The sequence below is a fragment of the Mustela nigripes genome, chromosome 13, assembly GCF_022355385.1.
Source record: "Mustela nigripes isolate SB6536 chromosome 13, MUSNIG.SB6536, whole genome shotgun sequence".
NCBI classification, from domain to species: domain Eukaryota; kingdom Metazoa; phylum Chordata; class Mammalia; order Carnivora; family Mustelidae; genus Mustela; species Mustela nigripes.
In genome coordinates, this window is record NC_081569.1 from 92,874,038 (window position 1) to 92,895,504 (window position 21,467).

The window sequence follows — 21,467 nt, forward strand, 5'->3', positions numbered from 1 at the left end:
TGTAGGTTCCAGTTTTTTCACATTCAGACAACACTTATTTTACTGTTTTGTTTTTCATTTTAGCCATCCTACTAGGTGTGAAGTGGTAGCTTGGTCCTTCATGTTACATAGTCACTTTGATCATGTTGAAGGAAGAAAAAAACAGTTAAAAAGAAGAAATAATATCAGTAAGGAAAATAAGTTTCAGGTGTTAGAAGTTTATGGCACTAATATTTAACCTGATAGTCACCAATATTTTCCGCCTTTTCAGGTTGGTCATACTCTGGAGGATTTGAGAACTTCCGTGGCAAATTGTTCCAATTCAAGACCACATTTGGCTGGCACATATGCTTCTCTTAGACTTCCACAGGAAGGCCAAAGAACTTGTATTCTTGTAGATAGTTGTGAAATCACTTCTGGATCAGAAGTAATTTCTTCCCTAAGAGCAATTCATGGCTTACAAGTAGAGGTTTGTCCTCTTAATGGCTGTGATTACATCGTGAGCAACCGCATGGTGGTGGAAAGGAGGTCTCAATCTGAGATGTTAAATAGTATCAATAAGAACAAACTCATTGACCAGATCCAGTACCTACAGAGCATGTTTGAAAGAATATGTGTGATAGTGGAGAAGGACAGAGAAAAAACAGGTTTGTGTTTTTAAATGTTTTTGTTTATAAAGCTGTAAAGGAACTAGATTATTGTTTAATTCACTCTGCTATCAGTATTTGGAAACTCTTAAAATATAAATACCTGACTCAAAAATGTCACTTTATGTGTTTATATGAAGCCATAATGTTTTTCATTAGTCATTATATTTATTTTATGCAATTATCATTAGCTGCTTCATAAATAGGTTTATTTTTGGATTTTTTTAGTCATTGTGTCTAAAGGCAGTTTGAGAGTTAAAGGGTAAGAAATTGAAGGCAAGTAAACCAGTCATGCATTTTTTTCAGGGGCTTCAGAAAGGATAGGACCTTAAGGCAGTAGTGGGAAAAAGGAGGAGGATTTAGGGGATTTAGGAGGCAGGATTGGCAGTAGTTGGTGGAAGGAGGCAAGAATTACCCTTGAATCAACTGATTTCTTTCACCGGGCACTAGGTAGTGCTGCTTTTTATTAATTATGATTATCAGAGAAGAGCAGATTTGAGGTATAAAGAGAGTTCAGTTGAATACTCAGGTATTCTTATTAGGGAGCTGAAATGGGTGCATAGGAGCTTCAGTTATGGAATTTCTTTGGGTGGTGCCTACTTGAAGGGGGAGCCCTGAGAATGATAAAAAAGGTCATGGAATATGGAATCAGAAGACACACTGAATTCTATTGTCACAATAGCTATGTGACGTTGCATTAACAAATCACTCCCTCTGAGGGGTTAATAATATACTTGTTCTATTCATTTTGTAATATTATGAGGACTAAGAGAAATCATGCAGGCAAAAGGCCAGTATGGAAGAATTCAAGAGTTATACAGCCACACAGTATAAAGTAAAAGGAAATAATGTAGTTTATATAAAACACTGGGTTGATAATTGAACATTGTACCTTTTTATCCCCATACTGTCAGTGGTAAACTATATGGCCTTGGATAAGTCGCTCTTTCAGTAGCCACGTTTGCCTGTCTCTTTCTTTCCTTCTTTCTTTTTCTGACAAGTGACTTGATTAAGCTATCTCTTCAGTCCTCTTAGGGCTAAAATTCTATAATTTCCTCTTTATCAAAATATCCTTTATAAAGGAAATAGATTTGGAATAAAAGGAAAGTAACATGGCAAAAGTTGCAGGAAAAAAAAGTTATGGAAAAATTTTTGTTTTGTTTTTCCGCAATGAAAAGTGCCCCCAAAAGGATGGAGGATAGAATATGAAAAGAAATGAATGGGAAAGGTAGGGAAGTAACTTAATAGGCAAGAATTAAGGATGACGCTAAAATGGGTATGCAGGGTTTTGAGTTACTCTTGGGATAAATATGTAAGATTTTATATCAGTTAAGCCAGTACTTGAGCTATTCATCAGTGCTAGCATTATGAATTTTAGAATAATATGGTATTGGTGTTTAGCAATGAATTATCTAGGAATATGAGATCTCTCCTGCTGACTCATCTTTTTGATTCTAACTGAAGATCCTCATAAGGATAATTCTTCCTATTTTATCTCCCAGATACTTGAGAATCACTAAATCTTCAGTTGAGCTTTTCTCATTAGCATAAGATGGCACTAATTTGCTTAATGGGTATGGATCTTGGGATTTTGATTATATGTAGTATTAATGATTCTACTTAATATAATTTACCAATTATAGTTAATTATAATTAATGAATTAATTACTTAATGTAATTTACTTAATGTAATTTAATGTATTTTCCTAAATATGAAATATTTAGGAGACATATCCAGGATGTTTAGGAGAACAAAGAGCTACGACAACTTGCTGAGTGCCTTAATTGGTGCTGGAATCCGAATTCTTTTCAGTTCCTGCCAAGAAGAAACTGCAGATTTGCTAAAGGAACTATCTTTACTAGAACAAAGAAAGAATGTTGGTATTCATGTTCCAACGGTGGTGAGCAGAAATAAATGTGAGGCACTTCAATTTTATCTAAGTATTCCCAATATAAGTTACATAGCTGCATTAAATATGTGTCACCGGTTTTCTTCTGTGAAAAAGATGACTAACAGGTATGTCTGTTTTAATATTTTTATTTTTTTTAAGATTTTATTTATTTATTTGACACACAGAGACACCAAGAGAGGGAACACAAGCCAGGGGAGTGGGAGAGGGAGAAGCAGGCTTCCTGCCAAGACTGGAGCCTGAGGTGGGGCTCGATCCATTGCCTTTGGGGAACTTAGAGCCTTCTGGGAGCTAGAGAGACAGCTCTTATATTTGAGCTTACATTTTTTTTTTTTTGAACATACACGGTAGATCATTTATTATACAAATCACATTTTTTAACCAAAGTAAAGATAAATTACAACTTTAATTTAAGCTACAAATTTCACAGGTATCGCAATGAAATGCATAGGTCGTAAGGCTCACTTTGGATTCATCTCAAGAATATAAAAATGCACTTACTTTTTCTTAAAGTGAAAACTAAGCAGTTCCTTAACTTTACATTATTATGTCCTCACAAGTTCACCTTCCCATCAATATCCTTCTCTAGAAAAAGATTGAGAGCTCATTGTCAAGTTAGAGCAATATTGTCTAGCAACATACTAACGTCTCCACTGTCAAGGGCTACTTGTATTATAAGTTCCCCAATGTATTTTTTTTTTTTTTTTTTTTTTTTTTTTGCTTTTTAAAAATATTTATTTATTTATATTTCTTTTCAACGTAACAGTATTCATTGTTTTTGCACCACACCCAGTACTCCATGCAATCTGGGCCCTCCTTAATACCCACCACCAGGCTCCCCCAACCTCCCATCCCCCGCCCCTTCAAAACCCTCAGGTTGTTTTTCAGAGTCCATAGTTTCTCATGGCTCACCTCCCCTTCCAATTTCCCTCAACTCCCTTCTCTCCATCTCCCCATGTCCTCCATGTTATTTGTTATGCTCCACAAGTAAGTGAAACCATATGATAATTGACTCTCTGTTTGACTTATTTCGCTCCGCATAATCTCTTCCAGTCCCGTCCATGAGCTTGCATTTTTTTATCTTTTTTTAATTGTGTTATGTTAGTCACCATACAATACATCATTAGTGTTTGATGTAGTATTCCACAGTTCATTGTTTACGTATAATACTCAGTGCTGCTTGCAATACGTTCCAACTTAATACCTGCCACCAGGCTCACCCATTCATCCCACCCTTCTCCCCTCTAAAACTCTGAGTTTCTCAGAGTCTGGGCTGTTTAGTTTTGGAACTAGACAAATGTGATATTTGCAAATTTTACAAGATTTTGTCTGTTATATTGCTTGAAAAGGAAGATTTCAGAAAATAGGTTAATTAAACCAAAGGCCCATGTGTAAAACAATGAAATTATTTTTATATATGAATTTATATATATAGAATAACTTTTATTTAAACTCATGCTACGGACATATTAACTCTTATGTTTGGTGCTCTTTAAGCAAATAAGATTAAATTATACAAAAGTTCTACTCATTTATTTTTCAGCTCACCTCAAGAAATCTCTTTATGTGCACAAGTAACTCATCAGAAGGCTGAGGAGATATACAGATATATTCACTATGTATTTGATATGCAGATGTTACCAGATGGTCAACCAAAGTAGACTACAATCTGATGCATGATCATATTGCTCAGGTTCGGTTATGAAAAAGAACTCTCGCAATACTGAATGCACTTCAATAATCATTATTGTGGTTTGTGGTGATCAGTTTAAAATATGTAAAAGAATAGTTTCATATGTATTTTATATTGTGTATATATATTTTTTATATAGATTATAATTATTTTAAAAGAAAACCTGATATTCAGTAATCATTTTGATTAACTAGATTATGAAACTTATTTATTGAATAAAAGAAGGTTTACTGAAGGTGCTTTAAAGAAAGTAGAAGCTTGGGATAGAGATGTATTTTAGAAAATTTCCAGAGATTATAGCACTGTACTTGCCATTTGTTGGCATAATAGGTTGAGGTGTCTGACTGCTGCCAACTTAATGGTCATAAATAATTTTCCTATATAAAAATGATATTATCATACAGAATATTTGAAATGTCCTGAGTCTATCTACATATTGGGTAAGATGTGAATGGTAGCTCTATCATTAGAAGTGTGCTTCAGTTACTAGGAGAGATGAAAATTTAACTGAATATGATTATCTTATCAAAAGTTTCCCAATCAAGTACAGTCAAATCCTGCTAGTATGAACTCCAACCTACACTGCTTTTTTTGTTGTTGAAATATCATATTCAGAGAAGTGGAGTATTGGCTTAGATTTGGGAAACTTGTTAGTATCAGATGAGCTGTTCAATGTGGACTTCACTGTGCCCTTAATAGTGTCTGTGATGCTATGGATATTTTAGGATGTCTCCAGTTTTATCTGCAATATCTGAGGCCCTCCTAGTCAGTCTTTAACTATGGATCCCCCCCCCCCCCGCCCTGCCATTTAGAGTCCTTTATTCTCTGGTTGCCTCATTGTTTTCTTGTTACCCTGCAGAGTAGGTGAACTAACCTCACAGTTGAGTTCTGCTTGCCTTACACCAGGCAGGGACTTCAGAGTTCACCTAATTCAGATTTTTTTCTTTTTTTAAAGATTTTATTTATTTATTTGACAGAGAGATCACAAGTAGGCAGAGAGGCAGGGAGAGAGAGAGAGGAGGAAGCAGGCTCCCTGCCGAGAAGAGAGCCCAATGCGGAACTCGATCCCAGCACCCCGAGATCATGACCTGAGCTGAAGGCAGTGGCCCAACCCATGAGCCACCCAGGCGCCCCTAATTCAGATTTCTTTTCTCTTTTCTTAGCAGGTGGAAATAAGGCCCACAAACAAGTGACTCATTCAAGTTTACTGGGAAATCTAGAACCAGAACCCAGGAATTAGAGACAGGTCCTGCCTCCCCCCCCACTAAAAAGTTAACCCTTAATTGTGAGCTTAGCTTCTTTGTGGTAGTATAAATTCTTAATTCTACTTAGAGCAGCAGATTTCATAGTTCTACTGTTCAATAATTCTGTCGAAGTGAGAAATTCTAGAAGTTATTGGCTCATGTGCAAGCATCGATTTATTTTTCTTTCAGGCTCAAATTTACCCTTTGGAATCTTGCTATAACGGACTGGACTTTTTGAACATTTCTCCCTATAGTGGGCATGATTTAAGCTTTATCAGTAGAAGGAAGGGGCTTCTTTCTGGCTCCAGTTTGCTGTTCTGCTGCTGCTTATTCCTGCTACCTGTTGTCAGTGGTGCAGGGGTGGGGGACATTTGGTGGTACCATGCCCTAGCTGCATTCCAGAAGCATGCAGTTCCTCAACAACTTCCCACTGACCTGGGAATGATGACCACCTTGCAGCACCTCCCATGCAGACACCAGTGTGCTCATATTCTTTGTGTCCAACCACCAGACAAAATATTCTATTAATTAACCTGGTGTGAGGGAGACAACCTAGAGGATTTTATTTATTTATGCTTGCCGTGTACAGAAGAACTCTATTCATATTTAAGCTGCAGTAGTCTTCTTTATACTTTCATTGGTAGCACTTAACTGTCAACCTTAAAGATGGATTATTAATCCATCTTTAAGCCTATTTTTAAGTTTCCTTTGGAGGTTACTTTAAGGCTTACTAGTTTATCTTATGACCTGATGGAAAGAAATGGAACTAACCAAGTACCTGGCAGGTGGGATACAGTAAAGTAGACTAGGAAGGACACTGAATGAGTTCTAGCAGGACAAAGGGAATTGGGAAGGGGGGGAAGGCCACACTTTAGGGTGTTAAGTCTGTGCTATATCAAAATTATCCTTTTGTTTCCCATTATGGAATTTAAGTACCCTCTAACTCCTTAAAAACACTATCCATTAACATTAAACAACATGGTATTATACCAAATATTGGCATAAAACTGTATTTCACTAAGATAATCTCTTCATTTGTTCCATTCTACATCTAAGTCTTTGTGGCAGAAACAATTATGAACTCAGTCTAGTATCTCAGCAATATTCTTTTCAAATCTTATGTTTCCAAAAGTTTAATAGTTATACAACTGATTGTTACTGACTAAATTCTTAAGAAACAAGAAAACATATTTTTTACTAAAAGTTCTGAGAATTTTTGAGGCAACAAGCTGAACCAATAACAAAGTGCATATTTATTTACTTTTTATGATCCAGTAATCAAACAACAACAACCAAAATACAAATGTTATAAAACCAAACCAAGTTTATTTGAACAATCTAACTGGAGAGAAAGGGTAAGTGAATATATACTATAACCACAGGAAAAATATTGTATGTCAAAATGAGCTAAATGAGCTAAATAATGTATTTCTAAAGGAGCTGAAAAGAAAATGTTCACTATAACATGGTTTATTAACTTCTTACAATGTAGTTCAACTACTTGAATGTTTGCCTAATCCAGTCTTTTTGAGACCAATGTCTGCATATGTAAATAAGGTGTAATGCAACAAAATTTGTTCTCTGATTCTACCTAATAAAATAACGAAAAAGCAATAAATTAAATTTATATAGGTTTCATAGGTATGCTAATCACAAGTTTTAAGAAAAAAATCTGGAGAAAGAGTGTCACGTTAGTTTCAATAACATGTAATTTAAATATTAAATCAATTCTGGCTTGTATACCAAGTGATAACAAATGCTAACTCAGACATTTTCATGTACCTAGTATCCAGTACCCAGCAATCCAGTCTACTTTTCATTCTCCCTCCCCAACCCTATTCCTAAAGGGAACAATATTTTCTTGGAAGCTTTTAAAAAATCTGGAACATGATTTTCTTAAAGTAAGCAGACTTGGATGCTTAAGCGAGACTTATCTAGAATTTTTTTTAAGATTTTATTTATTTAACAGAGATCACAAATAGAGAGGCAGGCGGGGGGGGGGGGAGCAGGCCCCCTGCCAAGCAGAGAGCCTGACATGGGGCTTGACCTCAGGACCCCGTGATCATGACCCGAGCCGAAGGCAGAGGCTCTAACCCCTGAGCCACCCAGGTACCCCTAGAATATTTTAATATTGCAGAAATTTACAAATATCTATACAAGCAAAACAACTGTCCTTAAATTTTAGTAACCTGCAGCAATGAGCAATATTTACAGGAGGATGTTTATTCTGAATATAAACTCCTAAAACCTTCCACAATTTCATATGAAGGTATGTTATAAGGAAAATACATATATTCCAAAAGAAGATACAGATATCTGCTTCTTGATAAAAATCCTGGAAATATTTTCTCATTTTTACTATGCAGAATCAGAATTTGAAAAATAATAATCTTTGTCTTCTTCATCTAAAGACTCCATAGCATTAGTGAAAAGTTTTCCAATACCAGAATTTCCTCCTAATTCTGTAAAGAGAAATTTAATAAAGATTAGTATACTTCTAAAAGTAATTTCAAAGAAACTGAAAAGAACTGAGAAACTGAATAGTTTAAGTCTGGCCCATTTGAGAGCAGTTAATTTCATGTACCATGTTAATAATGAGGTTATCTTATAATAGATTAAGCTACAAAAGAAAAATAACTTACCTTTGTTAAACAGGGTTTCTTTCTTTGATGTTGGAGTTAAAAAATCCGTTTCAACCTGCAAGAAAGTTTATATTAATAGTAAATAGTACCTTCTGTGAATTCTGCCTCAAACATAGACAAAATAAGCATGCTTCACCCCAAGTACCTTGAACACATGCCTATAATGATACCTAATCACATTATAATTATCTGTGAAATGTCTAATTTTAAGTTGAATTTATCTGCGGCAAGAATACTTATTCAGTGTTTTTCCCATTGCTGGCAAACATGACTTATAAGAAAATATTACAAACTAATGCTGCAGAAGTGACGGGATAGTCTGTGGGCCTCTGGACAGTTGCCAAAATCTAAGTACTCAATCCATTACATTACACTAGCAGAATTTAAATTCTTGTCTAAAATGGTAACTTAAATGACAAATTTTAAATGTATAATACATACTTATTACATCAATGACTTTTAAACTTTTGGCCATGGCTGCCTATCTTTAAAAAATGAAAAGGAATAGAATAGAAAATATGACAGGGTATATCCACTGTACTAAAGGTAAATATAGTTCAAACTTTTCAGATACAAACCCATGATCAGATTGTGATATAAATGTACTTTTTCTTGTGAAATGAGTTAAAACCACTATTCTATCATTTAGCTCTCAAAATCATTCAAGGACACTAAACCCATGATTCCCTCATCAATGATAACCATACGTGAATAAAATGAGATTAGAAAGCCCAAACAGTTTGTCTTATTATAAAGCTGGTACGGGAAGTCAAATCTTGAAATCAGAATTTTTAACACTAAATCCTTTGCTCTTTCTGTCCTCACACACTAGCTACAAAATACTAGTCTGTGAAAAAAATAGGACTAAATCACAAGGATATTATTATATTTCAGTAGATTGCTCCCATTTTGACACATTAAGAAGAAAAGAAGTCCAATACTGGTTAGGATGATTATCAGAAATACAAAGAAAAATTCTTAATAGGAAGGGTTCTTATAGATTTATCCATGTGAACAGACTAAGTGGATTAAGATCTTGCTACTACTCAGTATGGTCTATGGACAGCAACATAGACATCCGAAGCTTTAGAAATGTAGAAATCTCAAATCTACTGGTTCAGAATCTGTTTAACAAGATCCCTAAGTGACTCTTGGCCACATTCGAGTTTGTGAAACAGTTGTCAAAACAATCCAACTTTTTACTGGTGAAACAGAGACTAGAAGCCAGCCAAGTCTTTCTCACTATGATGATTCCAGATCCTTTGCAACAAACCACAATTTCATTCTCTGGTCTCAGGAATGTGGGACTGGAAAAAGGAAATCTAAGAATCATTGAGTCTGTCTGCACCCTCAATACTGGAGATTTCTTTTAAAGAATTTAGTCTCCAGGCTGATTTTAAGTATCTACCATTTCCTGTGGACAAAGGAAACCCATAGAGATTGGACAGGATTATGTAATCCCAATGTTTAGTTTACAAACTCTCTGAGAAGAATTATAATCTAGAGCAAGTGTGCAATATAAATATTTCAACATGGGTGAGGGAGGAAGAAATTGCTATAATCTGGTCAGAAGGAATATACAATCAGGAGACAAAGGGGTTCTTCATTTTACCTCCATAAATAATATTCTCTAAGAGTAACTACTTTGAGGGCAAGAACTTTTACATATAACTCTCACAGTCTGCCATATATTATAGTTATTCCATAAAGGTGATGAATAAATGAAGAATAAATAAACTTACTTTTTTCTTGATATTGCCCCAGACAATGCCACCTTTACTTCTATGGTTTTTTTGCATACGAAAGACATATTTATCACAATCATTCCTGTTTGAATACAAAATTTTAAGTCAACATTAACTATCATACTTCTCTCCACAGCCTGAATAGCAATTGACAAAATTAATTTAAAATGTGTTTTGATCTTTAAAAAGTACATTTTCTGGGGAAAAGTATATTTTCTGGGAAGTTGATAAAGAGTTAGTATCCAAAATATATAAAGAACTTCTGCAACTCAGCACCCAAAATAGAAATAATCCAATTAAAAAGCAGGCAGAAGACATGAATAGACAGTTCCCCAATGACTCCAGATGGCCAACAAACACATGAAAAAAATGCTCAACATGACTGATCATCATGAAAATTAAAATCAAAGTACGAGATATCACCTCATACCTGTCAGAATGACTAAAATCAACACAAACAATAGGTATTGGGGATGTGGAGAAAGGAGGAACTTTGTGCACTGTTGGTGGGAATGCAAACTGGTACAGCCACGTGAAAAATAGTACTGATATTCCACAAAATGTTAAAAATAGAGCTACCCTATGATCCAGCTATGGCACTACTGGGTGTTTATCCAAAGAATACAAAATATTAACTCAAAGGGATACTGCACTGCAATGTTAAGAGCAGCATCACCTACAATAGCCAAATCATGGAAACAGCCCAAGTATCCATCAATTGATGAATAAAGAAAATGTGGCATATATATAAAATTGAATATAACCTAGCCATAAAAAAGATTAAAATCTCCATTTGCAACAACATGGATGGAGCCAGAAAGCATGTTAAGCAAAATAAGAGAAAGACAAATAACCATGTGATTTCACTCAGACTTGTAATTTAGGAAACAAAATAGATGAACTGGGAGGTGGGGTGGGGAAAGGCAAACCAGGAAACAGATTCTTAACTATACAGAACAAACTGATGGTTACCAAAAGGGAGGTAGATGGGGGAGGGATGGGCTAAATGGGTGATGGGGACTAAGGAGCATACTTGTGTCCACCCAGTTAAGCACTGGGTGTCCTATGGAAGTACTGAATCACTATATTGTACACCTGAAACTAATATTAATCTGTATGTTAGCTAACTAGAGTTTAAATAAAAACTTAAAAACAGGAAAAGTGTATTTGTCTTTTCCATTTTTTTTTTTAAAGATTTTTATTTATTTATTTGACACAGAGATTACAAGTAAGCAGAGAGGCAGGCAGAGAGGAGGAAGCAGGCTCCCTGCTGAGCAGAGCAGAGAGCCTGATGTGGGGCTCGATCCCAGGACCCTGGGATCATGACCCGAGCCGAAAGCAGAGGCTTTAACCCACTCAGCCACCCAGGCGCCCCTGTCTTTTCCATTCTTAAGACAACAGTGTACTAATGGAAATGGACAAAATGCTTCAACCTAACATTTTAAAGGAAACACTGAGTAAGAATATTCTAGGAAATTAAGGTTTTGCTTCTTGCTCATTGTCCCATTTGTGTTCTTTCCAATCATTATCTTGCTCTTTTTTCCAAAGTTCACTGAGACAACTTGTCCCTGGACTCCCTTTAAGACCTCTCACTACCTTCTACTGTTCATTTCCTTCCCTATCGAGATTGAATCTTAACAGTTAGCCACTTTAAGGATATACCTGGTGATGAAAATCCTCAATTTATAGCTTCCAACTAAATGTTGAGGCGTTTCTTTTTAGTTTATTTTCCCCCTTCTCATTCTTAGCAAATACTTGGCTCAGTTACAGACACAAACTGAACCTAAACAGATTGGTTGTTCCCATTTCTCCCTACGGTTCGTAGTCTTGCTTATAACAGTAAATACCAACTGAACACCAATTCTAATTCTCTCTCTTGAGTTCAAGATCCTTTATGATCAAATATCCTTTATGATAATCTGGAAGCAACCATAAAGCTATGACATGTTGAAATTTCTAAATATATGACTGTATTAAGATATTAATGTGAACCACAAACACTGCTGTATAGCTAGTGAATAAGCCTGGCCAGCTGTTCAGGATCAGCACCCCATGAGCCTGCTGTCCTGTACAAAAAAGTCACTTCTGAAGTGATAAAAACTGTTTCATTATTTAAAATTAAAAGGAGGCTTAGGAAACTCATTTTTTCAAAGTTTTCGGAGATATATTCATGATATTAATGAGTCCACCATGTGTTCCATTGGGGGGAAAAAAAGATGTATTGCCATCATTGTAAAAGTAATATAAAAGAAAACCAAAAACCAAAAGTCATTCAGTGAGGGATAATGGCTAGTGATGTTTTTAGTCAAGAAATTTCCTCTCTGAATATATTATGTAAATTGGGATACTATTTATAATCTATAATCAACTGAACATTATTCTTTGTTGTTAAAAATTCTTTTAAGGTTGGGGCGCCTGAGTGGCTCAGTGGGTTAAATTCTGACTTCAGCTCAGGTCATGATCTCAGGGTCCTGGGATCAAACCCTGCATTGGGCTCTCTGCTCAGTGGGGAGCCTGCTTCCCACCCCCACCACCTGCCTCTCAGCCTACTTCTGATCTCTGTCAAATAAATAAATAAAATCTTAAAAAAAAATATTCTTTGAAGGCATGATTCATAGAATATAATAATATTATATTTTCTATATATAATATATATTTAAAATATGTACAAATATATTACATATATACATGTATAATATATTTATATAAAATATATGAATATATAATTACATTATATATAATGTAATAATATCTATTATATATAAATATATAATATATTAAATATATTTATATATCATATGTATTCTATTATATGGACATATTATTCTATTATTCTATTCTACATATTATTCTATTATATGGACAAATTCTAATTTAACTTTATTGGACATTTAGGTCATTTCCATATTTCCAGTATTGTTTCATAATGATCGTCTTTGTTCATACAGATGTACATAACATACTTCCCCAAATACATTTCCTCATAAAATGACTAACAAAATTCAAGGGCCAAAGGGATAAATATTTTAAAATTTTTGATGATTTGGCCAAAGTGCTTACCAAAAACTTTGTCCAAAATTATACTCTCAATATACTTTCACTTGCAATGAATACCAAATCAAAAATAAACCAAAAATAATTTGTGGATTGCTGGGGGAAAATTATGATTTTACCAAGTAAATGCAAATTAAAATTTCATTAAGCTCTAAGAGAGGACTGAATACTTTTTTTCACAGTCATTATTATTTGGCTTCTGCCTCAAACCATAGAAATTACTTTTCATAAAATCAGCATTGTCCTGCTTGACTGTCAAATGGAATGGCTTATTTTCAGGCCTCTTATTTATTACTTTCCATCTTTTCTCTGTATTATTGAATGTTGGTCACCCCTGATTTTTCTTAATTTTATTTATATTTCAAGTAGTTCCTGTATTCACATAGTTCAAAATTCAAAAAGTTTCCCTCTTATTTTCATCTACAAGTGATCTTAGTTCCTTTTTGTAGGGATCATTAATCTTTTCAGTTTCTTATATATTCTTCCAGATATATTTAATAAAAGGAAAGCAATTACATATATATATGTATATATACATACACACACACACATATATATGCACATATAACATATGCAAGTACACACACAGCCAAATAATTCACTGCATCTAACTTTTTTCACTTAATACATCTTGAACATTTTACCATAATAGTACCCAAAGAATTTCTTCATTAATTTCTATGGCTACATAATGTACCAGAGTTTATCTGACTAGAATTTGAGTTGCTTCTAGTCTTTTGCTATTATAAACAATACTCTAATAAGCTGTGCATTCACTATTTGAGAAGCAGGACTGATAGGTCAAAGAGCATGTGTATTCACAATTTTGACAAATATTGAAAAACTGCTTCTTAGAGACACTATACTAATTTACCTTCTCACTAGTAATGCATGAGAATGGCTTTCCTTTCCTCTTAATTTTTAGGAGTGCTGCATTAGGAAAATTAGCCTTTTCCTTTGATGAATTTCATATATTCTTTTGACAGATCACTGTTTATTTTTTTTCTTCACTGTTTATCTTTTGATTGCTTATGGTGGTTGGTAGGGGAAAACTGTTTCCCTGGTTGACTTTATGATTCTTTTTGTTAGTGTCTTCTGAGTCTTGCATCATAGTTTGAAAAGACTTTTACTAATCAATGATTATCAAATAATCCTGCAAGGTTTCTTATGGTTTATTTTATAGTGTAATATGTTATGCAAAACTTTGATCCATTTGGAATTTTCCTGATGTAAAGTGTGAGCTGTGTCCCTATACTGTCCCTACTTGTTTATCCTTGACTTTTAAAAACTATTCTTTCTTGATTTTTTTCAATGGTAACTCTTATTACTGACATCTACTATCCAACTCATGAAATGTTAAATGCTGATGCAGAGAATTACAGTATCATATGCCCATTTACCTATTTACAGAGGCTAGCATGCCAGGACTGACATGTTGACACTGTGGAGTTTTTGCCAATGGAAAGACAACTGATGATGGAGTTGCTGGATTTTTGTCCATACTTGGCAGAATATCATCCTCTTCTGCACTATCCTGGAGACTTGGCAACTAGAAAACAAATATATATATATATATATATATATTTTTTTTTTTGTCAGAGAGAGAGCAAGCGAGAGGGAGCACAGGCAGACAGAATGGCAGGCAGAGTCAGAGGGAGAAGCAGGCTCCCTGCGGAGCAAGGAGCCCGATGTGGGACTTGATCCCAGGACGCTGGGATCATGACCTGAGCCGAAGGCAGCTGCTTAACCAACTGAGCCACCCAGGCGTCCCGAAAACAAATATTTATTACCAGCCAGCAGACAACCCTAAAAATGGCATTTCTCATTATCACTAAATGTTTTTGGGTGGGCTAGTAAGTTGTTTTCCTCCTTAAATTTTCCAGCTGAGAGAACATATTAGTGGTTACAGAACAGAGCCTTTAAAAAATTTTGGTTCTATTGTGTTAAACAGAGACAATGACGCCTATTTCTAAAAGTTGTGAAAAGACCAGGAGTTAGCAAATATTTCCTGTAAAGGGTCAGACAATATATATTTTAGGCTTTGTGGACCTCACAGTCTCTGTCCCAAATATTCAACTCTGCTGTTGTAGCATGAAAGGGGACATAGCTGAGTAAACAGTGAACATGTCTGTGTTCTAATAAAATTTTTTGTTTCTAAAAAATGTGGCCTGTCAGATTTGACCCATGGGTCATGGTTTGCTTACCTCTGTGTAAACAGAACAAAACAGAACTAATTCATTGATTATTATGCTTGGCACTTAATAGGAATTCAAGCAATATTAAACTTTTGTGTATATATATTTCCAATAAACAATTCAATCCTTAAGATTTTACCTTCTGATACATTAAAACCTTAGAGAAGCCTGAAATGATGGTAGAATTATATAACGGATATAACCCCAAAAAGACCATGGCTGTTATGTAGGAAACAAAGTAAGAGCCTCAGATGGCTCCCTTAAAATATCTTCCTTTATTTGTGTAGGCTAAAAGACCCCAGAAAATGATGTTACTAAATTCTTAAAGCATTGTGTAACTTTTTAGTATTGGAGATGATGTAACAATATGAAGAAATGAGTAAATTTTTAAAAAATTGAGTAAATTTAAAAACTACTTAAGTTTAGCTCACTAAAACAAAACAACTCTTTGAATTTTTACATTTCAATGAGTTGTCTGTATCTATCCATTTTTGCATTAATCTTACTACTCTTTAACATTTACATTTATATTCAAGACATAGTCTCAAATTTGCAGTTAATATTTATATTGTATTTATCTTGCTTCTAGTTTGCTACTGTAAAGATCAACCTGCCATGAATATCCTTGTCAAGATTTTTGGCTTCAGGGTGCCTGGGTGGCTCAGTTGGTTGAGCATCTGCCTTTAGCTTGGGTCATGATCTCAAGGTCCTGGGACTGAGCCCCACGTTGCACTCTCTGTTTAGTGGGGATGCTGGCTCTCCCTCTCTCAAATAAATAAAATCTTAAAAAAAAAAAAAGATTTTTGGCTTCTTTTGAATTTCTTAAGATAAATTCCAATGAATACAATTAATCTAATGGTTCTTTAACAAAACCATGATGCTTTCCAAAGGGTATGATTAATTTTACATCCACTAATGTATGGCTACATCATTATCTCCACTGCTTTTGTTAGTGGATATTTTAACTCATTTTTACAAAAGAGTGTAACTTAGAATATATACATATACTTAGTTTTCTTTTGATTGTAAGCTAATATAACCACCTCCCCAAATATTCAGTCTTTTGAAATTTTTTCATGCCCACTTTTTCCCTGCAATCTTGACATTTTGTTTTATAATTTTTAAACATTTTTTTTAATAAACATATAATGTATTATCAGCCCCAGGGGTACAGGTCTGTGAATCATCAGGTTTACACACTTCACAGCACTCACCATAGCACGTACCCTCCCCAATTTGACATGTTTTTTTTAAAGATTTTATTTATCTGAGAGAGAGAGAGACAGCAAGCATGAGTGGGGGGAAGGGCAGAGGGAGAGGGAGAAGCAGATGCCCCACTGAGCAGGGAGCCTGACTCAGGGCTGGATACCGGGACCTTGATATCATGACCCAAGCCAAAGTCAGACATTTAACTTAACTAAGCGACCCAGGCACCTGTTGACAAATTTTATTAATTTTAATAACACCTGAATTAATTATAAACACTGGCATTATATTTTGTAAATATTTTTTCCCAATTGCTGGTTTTAATTTTTTTATTTTTATTTTTTTAAAGATTTTATTTATTTGACAGAGAGATAGAGAGCACAAGTAGGCAGAGCAGCAGGCAGAGGGAGAGGGAAAAGCAGGCTCCTCGCTGAGCAGGGAGCCCGACATGGGGCTAGATCCCAGGACCTGGGATCATGACCTGAACCAAAGGCAGTGGCTGAACTGACTGAGCCACCCAGGTGCCCCCAACTCCTGAAGTTTTTAATTATGATTTTTCATACTATAAAAATTCATTTATACAAATGACAAAATTTATGTGCCATTAAATCCCTCCACTGTATTTACTATACAGTAAGAAATAATTTTATAAGTTTGCCTCATTGCATATGAAATTTTAAATATATACATTTAGCCTATTTTAACATTTCTGGGTTTTCAATTTGGCTCTATACCCATTACCTTTGAAACTCACTGAAGTGTAGAGTCTGGACACTAATGAGAAGAGCCTGTACTGGCAGACTGCTTCCTATACTATACTTTGAGTCATGTCTGTGGAACTATCAGTCCTTGGCCTAAATATTAGGGATGAACACTAACCATATATGAAAATGAAAGATAGGGGCGCCTGGGTGGCTCAGTGGGTTAAAGCCTTTGCCTTCGGCTCAGGTCACGATCCCAGGGTCTTGGGATTGAGCCCCACATCGGACTCTCTGCCTGACAGGGAGCCTGCTTCCTCCTCTCTCTCTGCCTGTCTGTGATCTCTATCTGTCAAATAAATAAATAAAATCTTTAAAAAAAAAAAAAGGATGTAAAAAGTCAATATAAAGAAAGCAATGATTTCATGAACTTAAGACACTTACCAGTACTCTTTGATTCTGCAAAGGTGTCGTACTGAAAAAATCATCATGATCATCTTTTGGCAACTGTTCCAGAAAATCCCTCATTTGCTGCTTCCTTTTAAGAGTTCCCACTTTGGCAGTTATCTTAATAATTTGCTTCTTATCAGCATCAACTATCTTGCCTTAGGAGTCAGCAAAACATTTTGATAAGGATTTGGTAATTTATAGTAATGCTCTAAAGTTAACAGACTTCGTAAAATCTAAATTGTATATTTATATTAAGTAAATGCATCCTCTATTAATACATCTCCTATATAATAGAAGATTCTTTCTGTATTAGGATCTATGCAATATAATTAGCCCACAGAATACTCATGAAGAAACTACATAAGATCAGCCAGGGTAAGGTGGAAAAGGTCTTTACCCAGAGGGAAAGAAAGGTTACCTCCTACATTCCCTTTGCTGAATGCCCAATTTATTGATTTTGTAAAAAATATAAACCTTATTGAATTAGGACAGGGATAGAATATTTCCAAAGCGTAGTATAACTATGTCATAAGGCTTGAGCAGGAATGTATACTCCTGGGGAATATGAAAAATTAATTTGAATTTTATTATGAATTTCTAGGGGACCCTAACCAAGTGGCCTCAAATTAGACTCTTAAAAAAATAAACCAGATACTGAAATCTCTGGATCTAAGTGGAGATTTTCTAGAATAAATTCAAAGCATAAGGCTACTAAGGCTACTATTGATGGGATTAACTATCTGCATAAGATGTAAAAAAAATTCAACAGATGATCTTTAGAATTCTTTCTAGGTATAAAATTTGGAGAAAATACCTGTAAGATGACAATACATAGATAAATGTATCTAGTGAGTGATTAGAAATCAATATTGAGAACTAGGAAAAAACAATTTACAAAGGTTACCATTTTGGCCTTTGGGACTGACTGTTTTTTTCTTAGTGACAAGTTTCTGGGATCCTTTTTCTCTCGGATCTTCCATGTATTTCCTCTGGCATTCTTCAGCAGATCGAGAACCTACAGCCATAGCTATATCTGACCAGAAACCAGGCTTGTGCTTTGGAAGAGATGCAAAAGCACTACAGAAGACCAAAACCAGTTAAAGAACAAGAAATTCAAATTAACAAAAACAACTTCCTGAATGGATACCACTAAACCAATGAGACTTACTGAGCTAAAGGAATTTTAACCAAAACCATTCTAGATAACTGGGAAGAAGAAACTATTCCTTCCATTCAGTAACTTACTTGAGTGTTTAAAATATGAAGATGTAATTTTACATATTTGGTATGTATCTTCTATTTTGTTGTATTCTATGAAACCTGAAATTCATCTCAGGTCTCTCAACATCTTTTTCCTAAGTCTAACTATCGGTGATCTGATCTTCTGGGGGACTCAAGCATGACTAATCTTACTGGTGCTAAGTATATTGGAGAATGAGCTCTTAGTTGCTATATATTCTCAAGTTATAAATTCTTACCAAAAAGTGTTATTGTTGCTCTCAATCTATCATAATTTACAGAATACAATATTTTATATATAATTGAGGGAAATAAAAATTGAAAGAGAAAAAAAACTGTCAATATAAGGTAGTCACCAAATTTAATAAATGAGTTATATTCTGAAAGTTTATTTGTAAATATTTAGAAACTGGTACACATATTTCTGCTTTCCTCTCCCCCCCCCAACAGATTTTACATATTGTGGTTAAGCTGACAGTTCAGCCAGAAAAGATCTCCTTAACTCATCAATTAACCTATACAGCATTATGCTGGTAAATTTTAAAAACCAGCCCTCTGGGGTTAAAAAGTCCTTTATTCATAGGGTTTTTGCCAATTTCTATATGGTAAATACCTCTATTGTGGCTGATTTTAAGCTACCAACATAATGTCCCTGAATGTGCAGTAAGAAATGTGTGATAAGACACAATTATACAGGATTTCCACGATATAGATATAATTGATGTAAAGAACCTTAAGGCATAGACAGTAATAATAAAATGCAGTAAAATAATTAGGAAATGATGAGTTTAGGGTATTACTTAATAAATTAATCTAATTGTAAATCTATACAAATCAGCTCTTGTGAAAGGACAAGTTGACTATAGAATACTACTCTCTCCGTGCATAAAAGGAAGACAAATATTTACAAGCATTAAACACTAATGAATGCTCCACTTTTTGCAGTTAATTATTCCACAGGTGTTCTAAAGTGAAGAACTAAAAGGAATGGAAGGCTCAGGCTTCCCTATTCTGTACATAATTAATTTTCAAGTATAGAACTGCCAGGACTATTTTTCATAATAAAAATAATTAATGCATTTAATTACTCTAAAATTAACACATCTCTACTTTATCCCAGATAATGTTAAAAAGCAAATATAATGTAACTCCAATCCTACTTAAAACTTGCTATTATAGATAACAGGGAGAAAAATATAACTTGCGTTTATAACTCACTAGCATAAAAACCAAAGTATTTACTATGATTTTCACACTGTTGTCTATCTTATTTTGTATTGCTCTGCCCTCATTTTCTGTACTCTGATCATTTTGGCCTTCTTTCAGTATTCGTAAATACGCTTTCTTCCTTTCCACTTTTATTCTACTGTTTTATTTAAAATGAACTTATCATGAAAATTTGGCTTAAATAATTATTGTCTTTCAGATCTTAGTTCAAGTATCTCCTTAAGCTAAGTCAGATTACCCTGATATACTTTCATAAACCTCTTAAGAGTAATTACTTCCTAACTAGATTATAAGCGTGATGAGGAGTACAAAATAGTGGGATGCAACTAAGAATCACTTGAGGAGGTTACATCAAATGTACAAGCAAGCAAATGTTATTAAAATAAGCAAATAGATTCACAGACTCTACCCTTAAAGATTTCAATTTAGTAGGTTTACGTGCCAACACTTTGAATTTTTCAAAAGATTCTCAGGTGATTGTTGTGTTATGCAGTCAGGATTGGAATTACTTTATTTTCTAAGAAGCATTAAGTATTATACCTAATTAAGAAAGAATCATTATTATAGTTAAGTGGGATAGTAGGAATAAGTGATGATAAAGAAAGGTGACAGGAAGGAGTGACTGACATGTGAGATAAAATTTGAAGGATGGATAAAATACAACAGGTGAAAATATGGCAATAGTATTTGCAAAGAAATGAAGATGAGGAGACAGGACGCCAAGTTAGGGAACAGAAAGTAGTGTATTTGTAGTATGGTAAATTTCAAAGGCATGGCTGGGATTAGAGCTTTGGGGAAAAACAAAACCAAACCAAAACAAAACTAGAAAAGCAGAGCTCAAACTCAAGCATGCCATCTGTAAATATTTTAAGAGTATGCAGTATAGGCATCTTAACATTTTTTTCCTAAGTTAACATAGTAAAATTGTCTTTTTGGATATGGTTTATGAATCTTAACAAATATAAAGACTTGTATAACCATGATCACAATTAGGATACATAATAGTTTCATTACACTGAAAAAAATTCCTAGCGCTTCCTCTTTGTGTCCACTACTATAACAACTGGCAATCATTGATGTTTTCTTAGTTCTGTCTTTCCAGAATGGAATTATACAGGATGTAACCTTCTGAGCTGCCTTTTTTTTTCTCCCCATTCAGCATGCCTCTGAAATTCATTCAGGTTGTTACATTATCAGTAGTTCTTACTTTTTATTACCCAGTAGTCCATTCATTCTAAGAGTGTACCATGACTCATTTATGTGGAAAGTTCCACAGAAATCAACAGAGAGGAGCTCTACAAAACCACCCCATAAAGTTGTTTGTGAACTTCTGTGCTCATACCACAAATTTTCATATCTTTTCATTTCTGTTCAGTTCAGTATCTTTTCTCCCCCAGACCTCTTTCTCTTTGACCCATGGATTATTCACAAGTGTGTTATTTAAGTTTCAACTGCTTGGAAATGTTCCTGTTAGCCTTCCTTTATTGACTTGTGGTTTAAATCAACTATGGTCAAAGAACAAACACCCTACGCATGAC

At 34.5% G+C, this 21,467-nt stretch overlaps 2 protein-coding genes across 2 annotated transcripts in view; one reads left to right on the top strand and one right to left on the bottom strand.

The window, feature by feature from the left end:
• The window catches only part of FANCM (FA complementation group M), a 63,159-nt gene extending 58,847 nt beyond the window's left edge, over nucleotides 1-4,312 (top strand). Inside the window, exons 21-23 of the mRNA XM_059373140.1 lie at nucleotides 251-626; nucleotides 2,352-2,643; nucleotides 4,080-4,312. Of these exons, the coding sequence (XP_059229123.1) occupies nucleotides 251-626; nucleotides 2,352-2,643; nucleotides 4,080-4,197 (786 nt within the window). The 3' untranslated portion in view covers nucleotides 4,198-4,312. The remainder of the gene's footprint in view (nucleotides 1-250; nucleotides 627-2,351; nucleotides 2,644-4,079) is intronic.
• Nucleotides 4,313-6,703: 2,391 nt separating this feature from the next.
• The window catches only part of MIS18BP1 (MIS18 binding protein 1), a 47,359-nt gene continuing 32,595 nt past the window's right edge, over nucleotides 6,704-21,467 (bottom strand). Inside the window, exons 11-16 of the mRNA XM_059373139.1 lie at nucleotides 18,368-18,540; nucleotides 17,458-17,618; nucleotides 14,315-14,463; nucleotides 9,858-9,942; nucleotides 8,116-8,170; nucleotides 6,704-7,935 (exon numbers count right to left, since the gene is read on the bottom strand). Coding sequence (XP_059229122.1) covers nucleotides 7,832-7,935; nucleotides 8,116-8,170; nucleotides 9,858-9,942; nucleotides 14,315-14,463; nucleotides 17,458-17,618; nucleotides 18,368-18,540 — 727 coding nt within the window. The 3' untranslated portion in view covers nucleotides 6,704-7,831. The remainder of the gene's footprint in view (nucleotides 7,936-8,115; nucleotides 8,171-9,857; nucleotides 9,943-14,314; nucleotides 14,464-17,457; nucleotides 17,619-18,367; nucleotides 18,541-21,467) is intronic.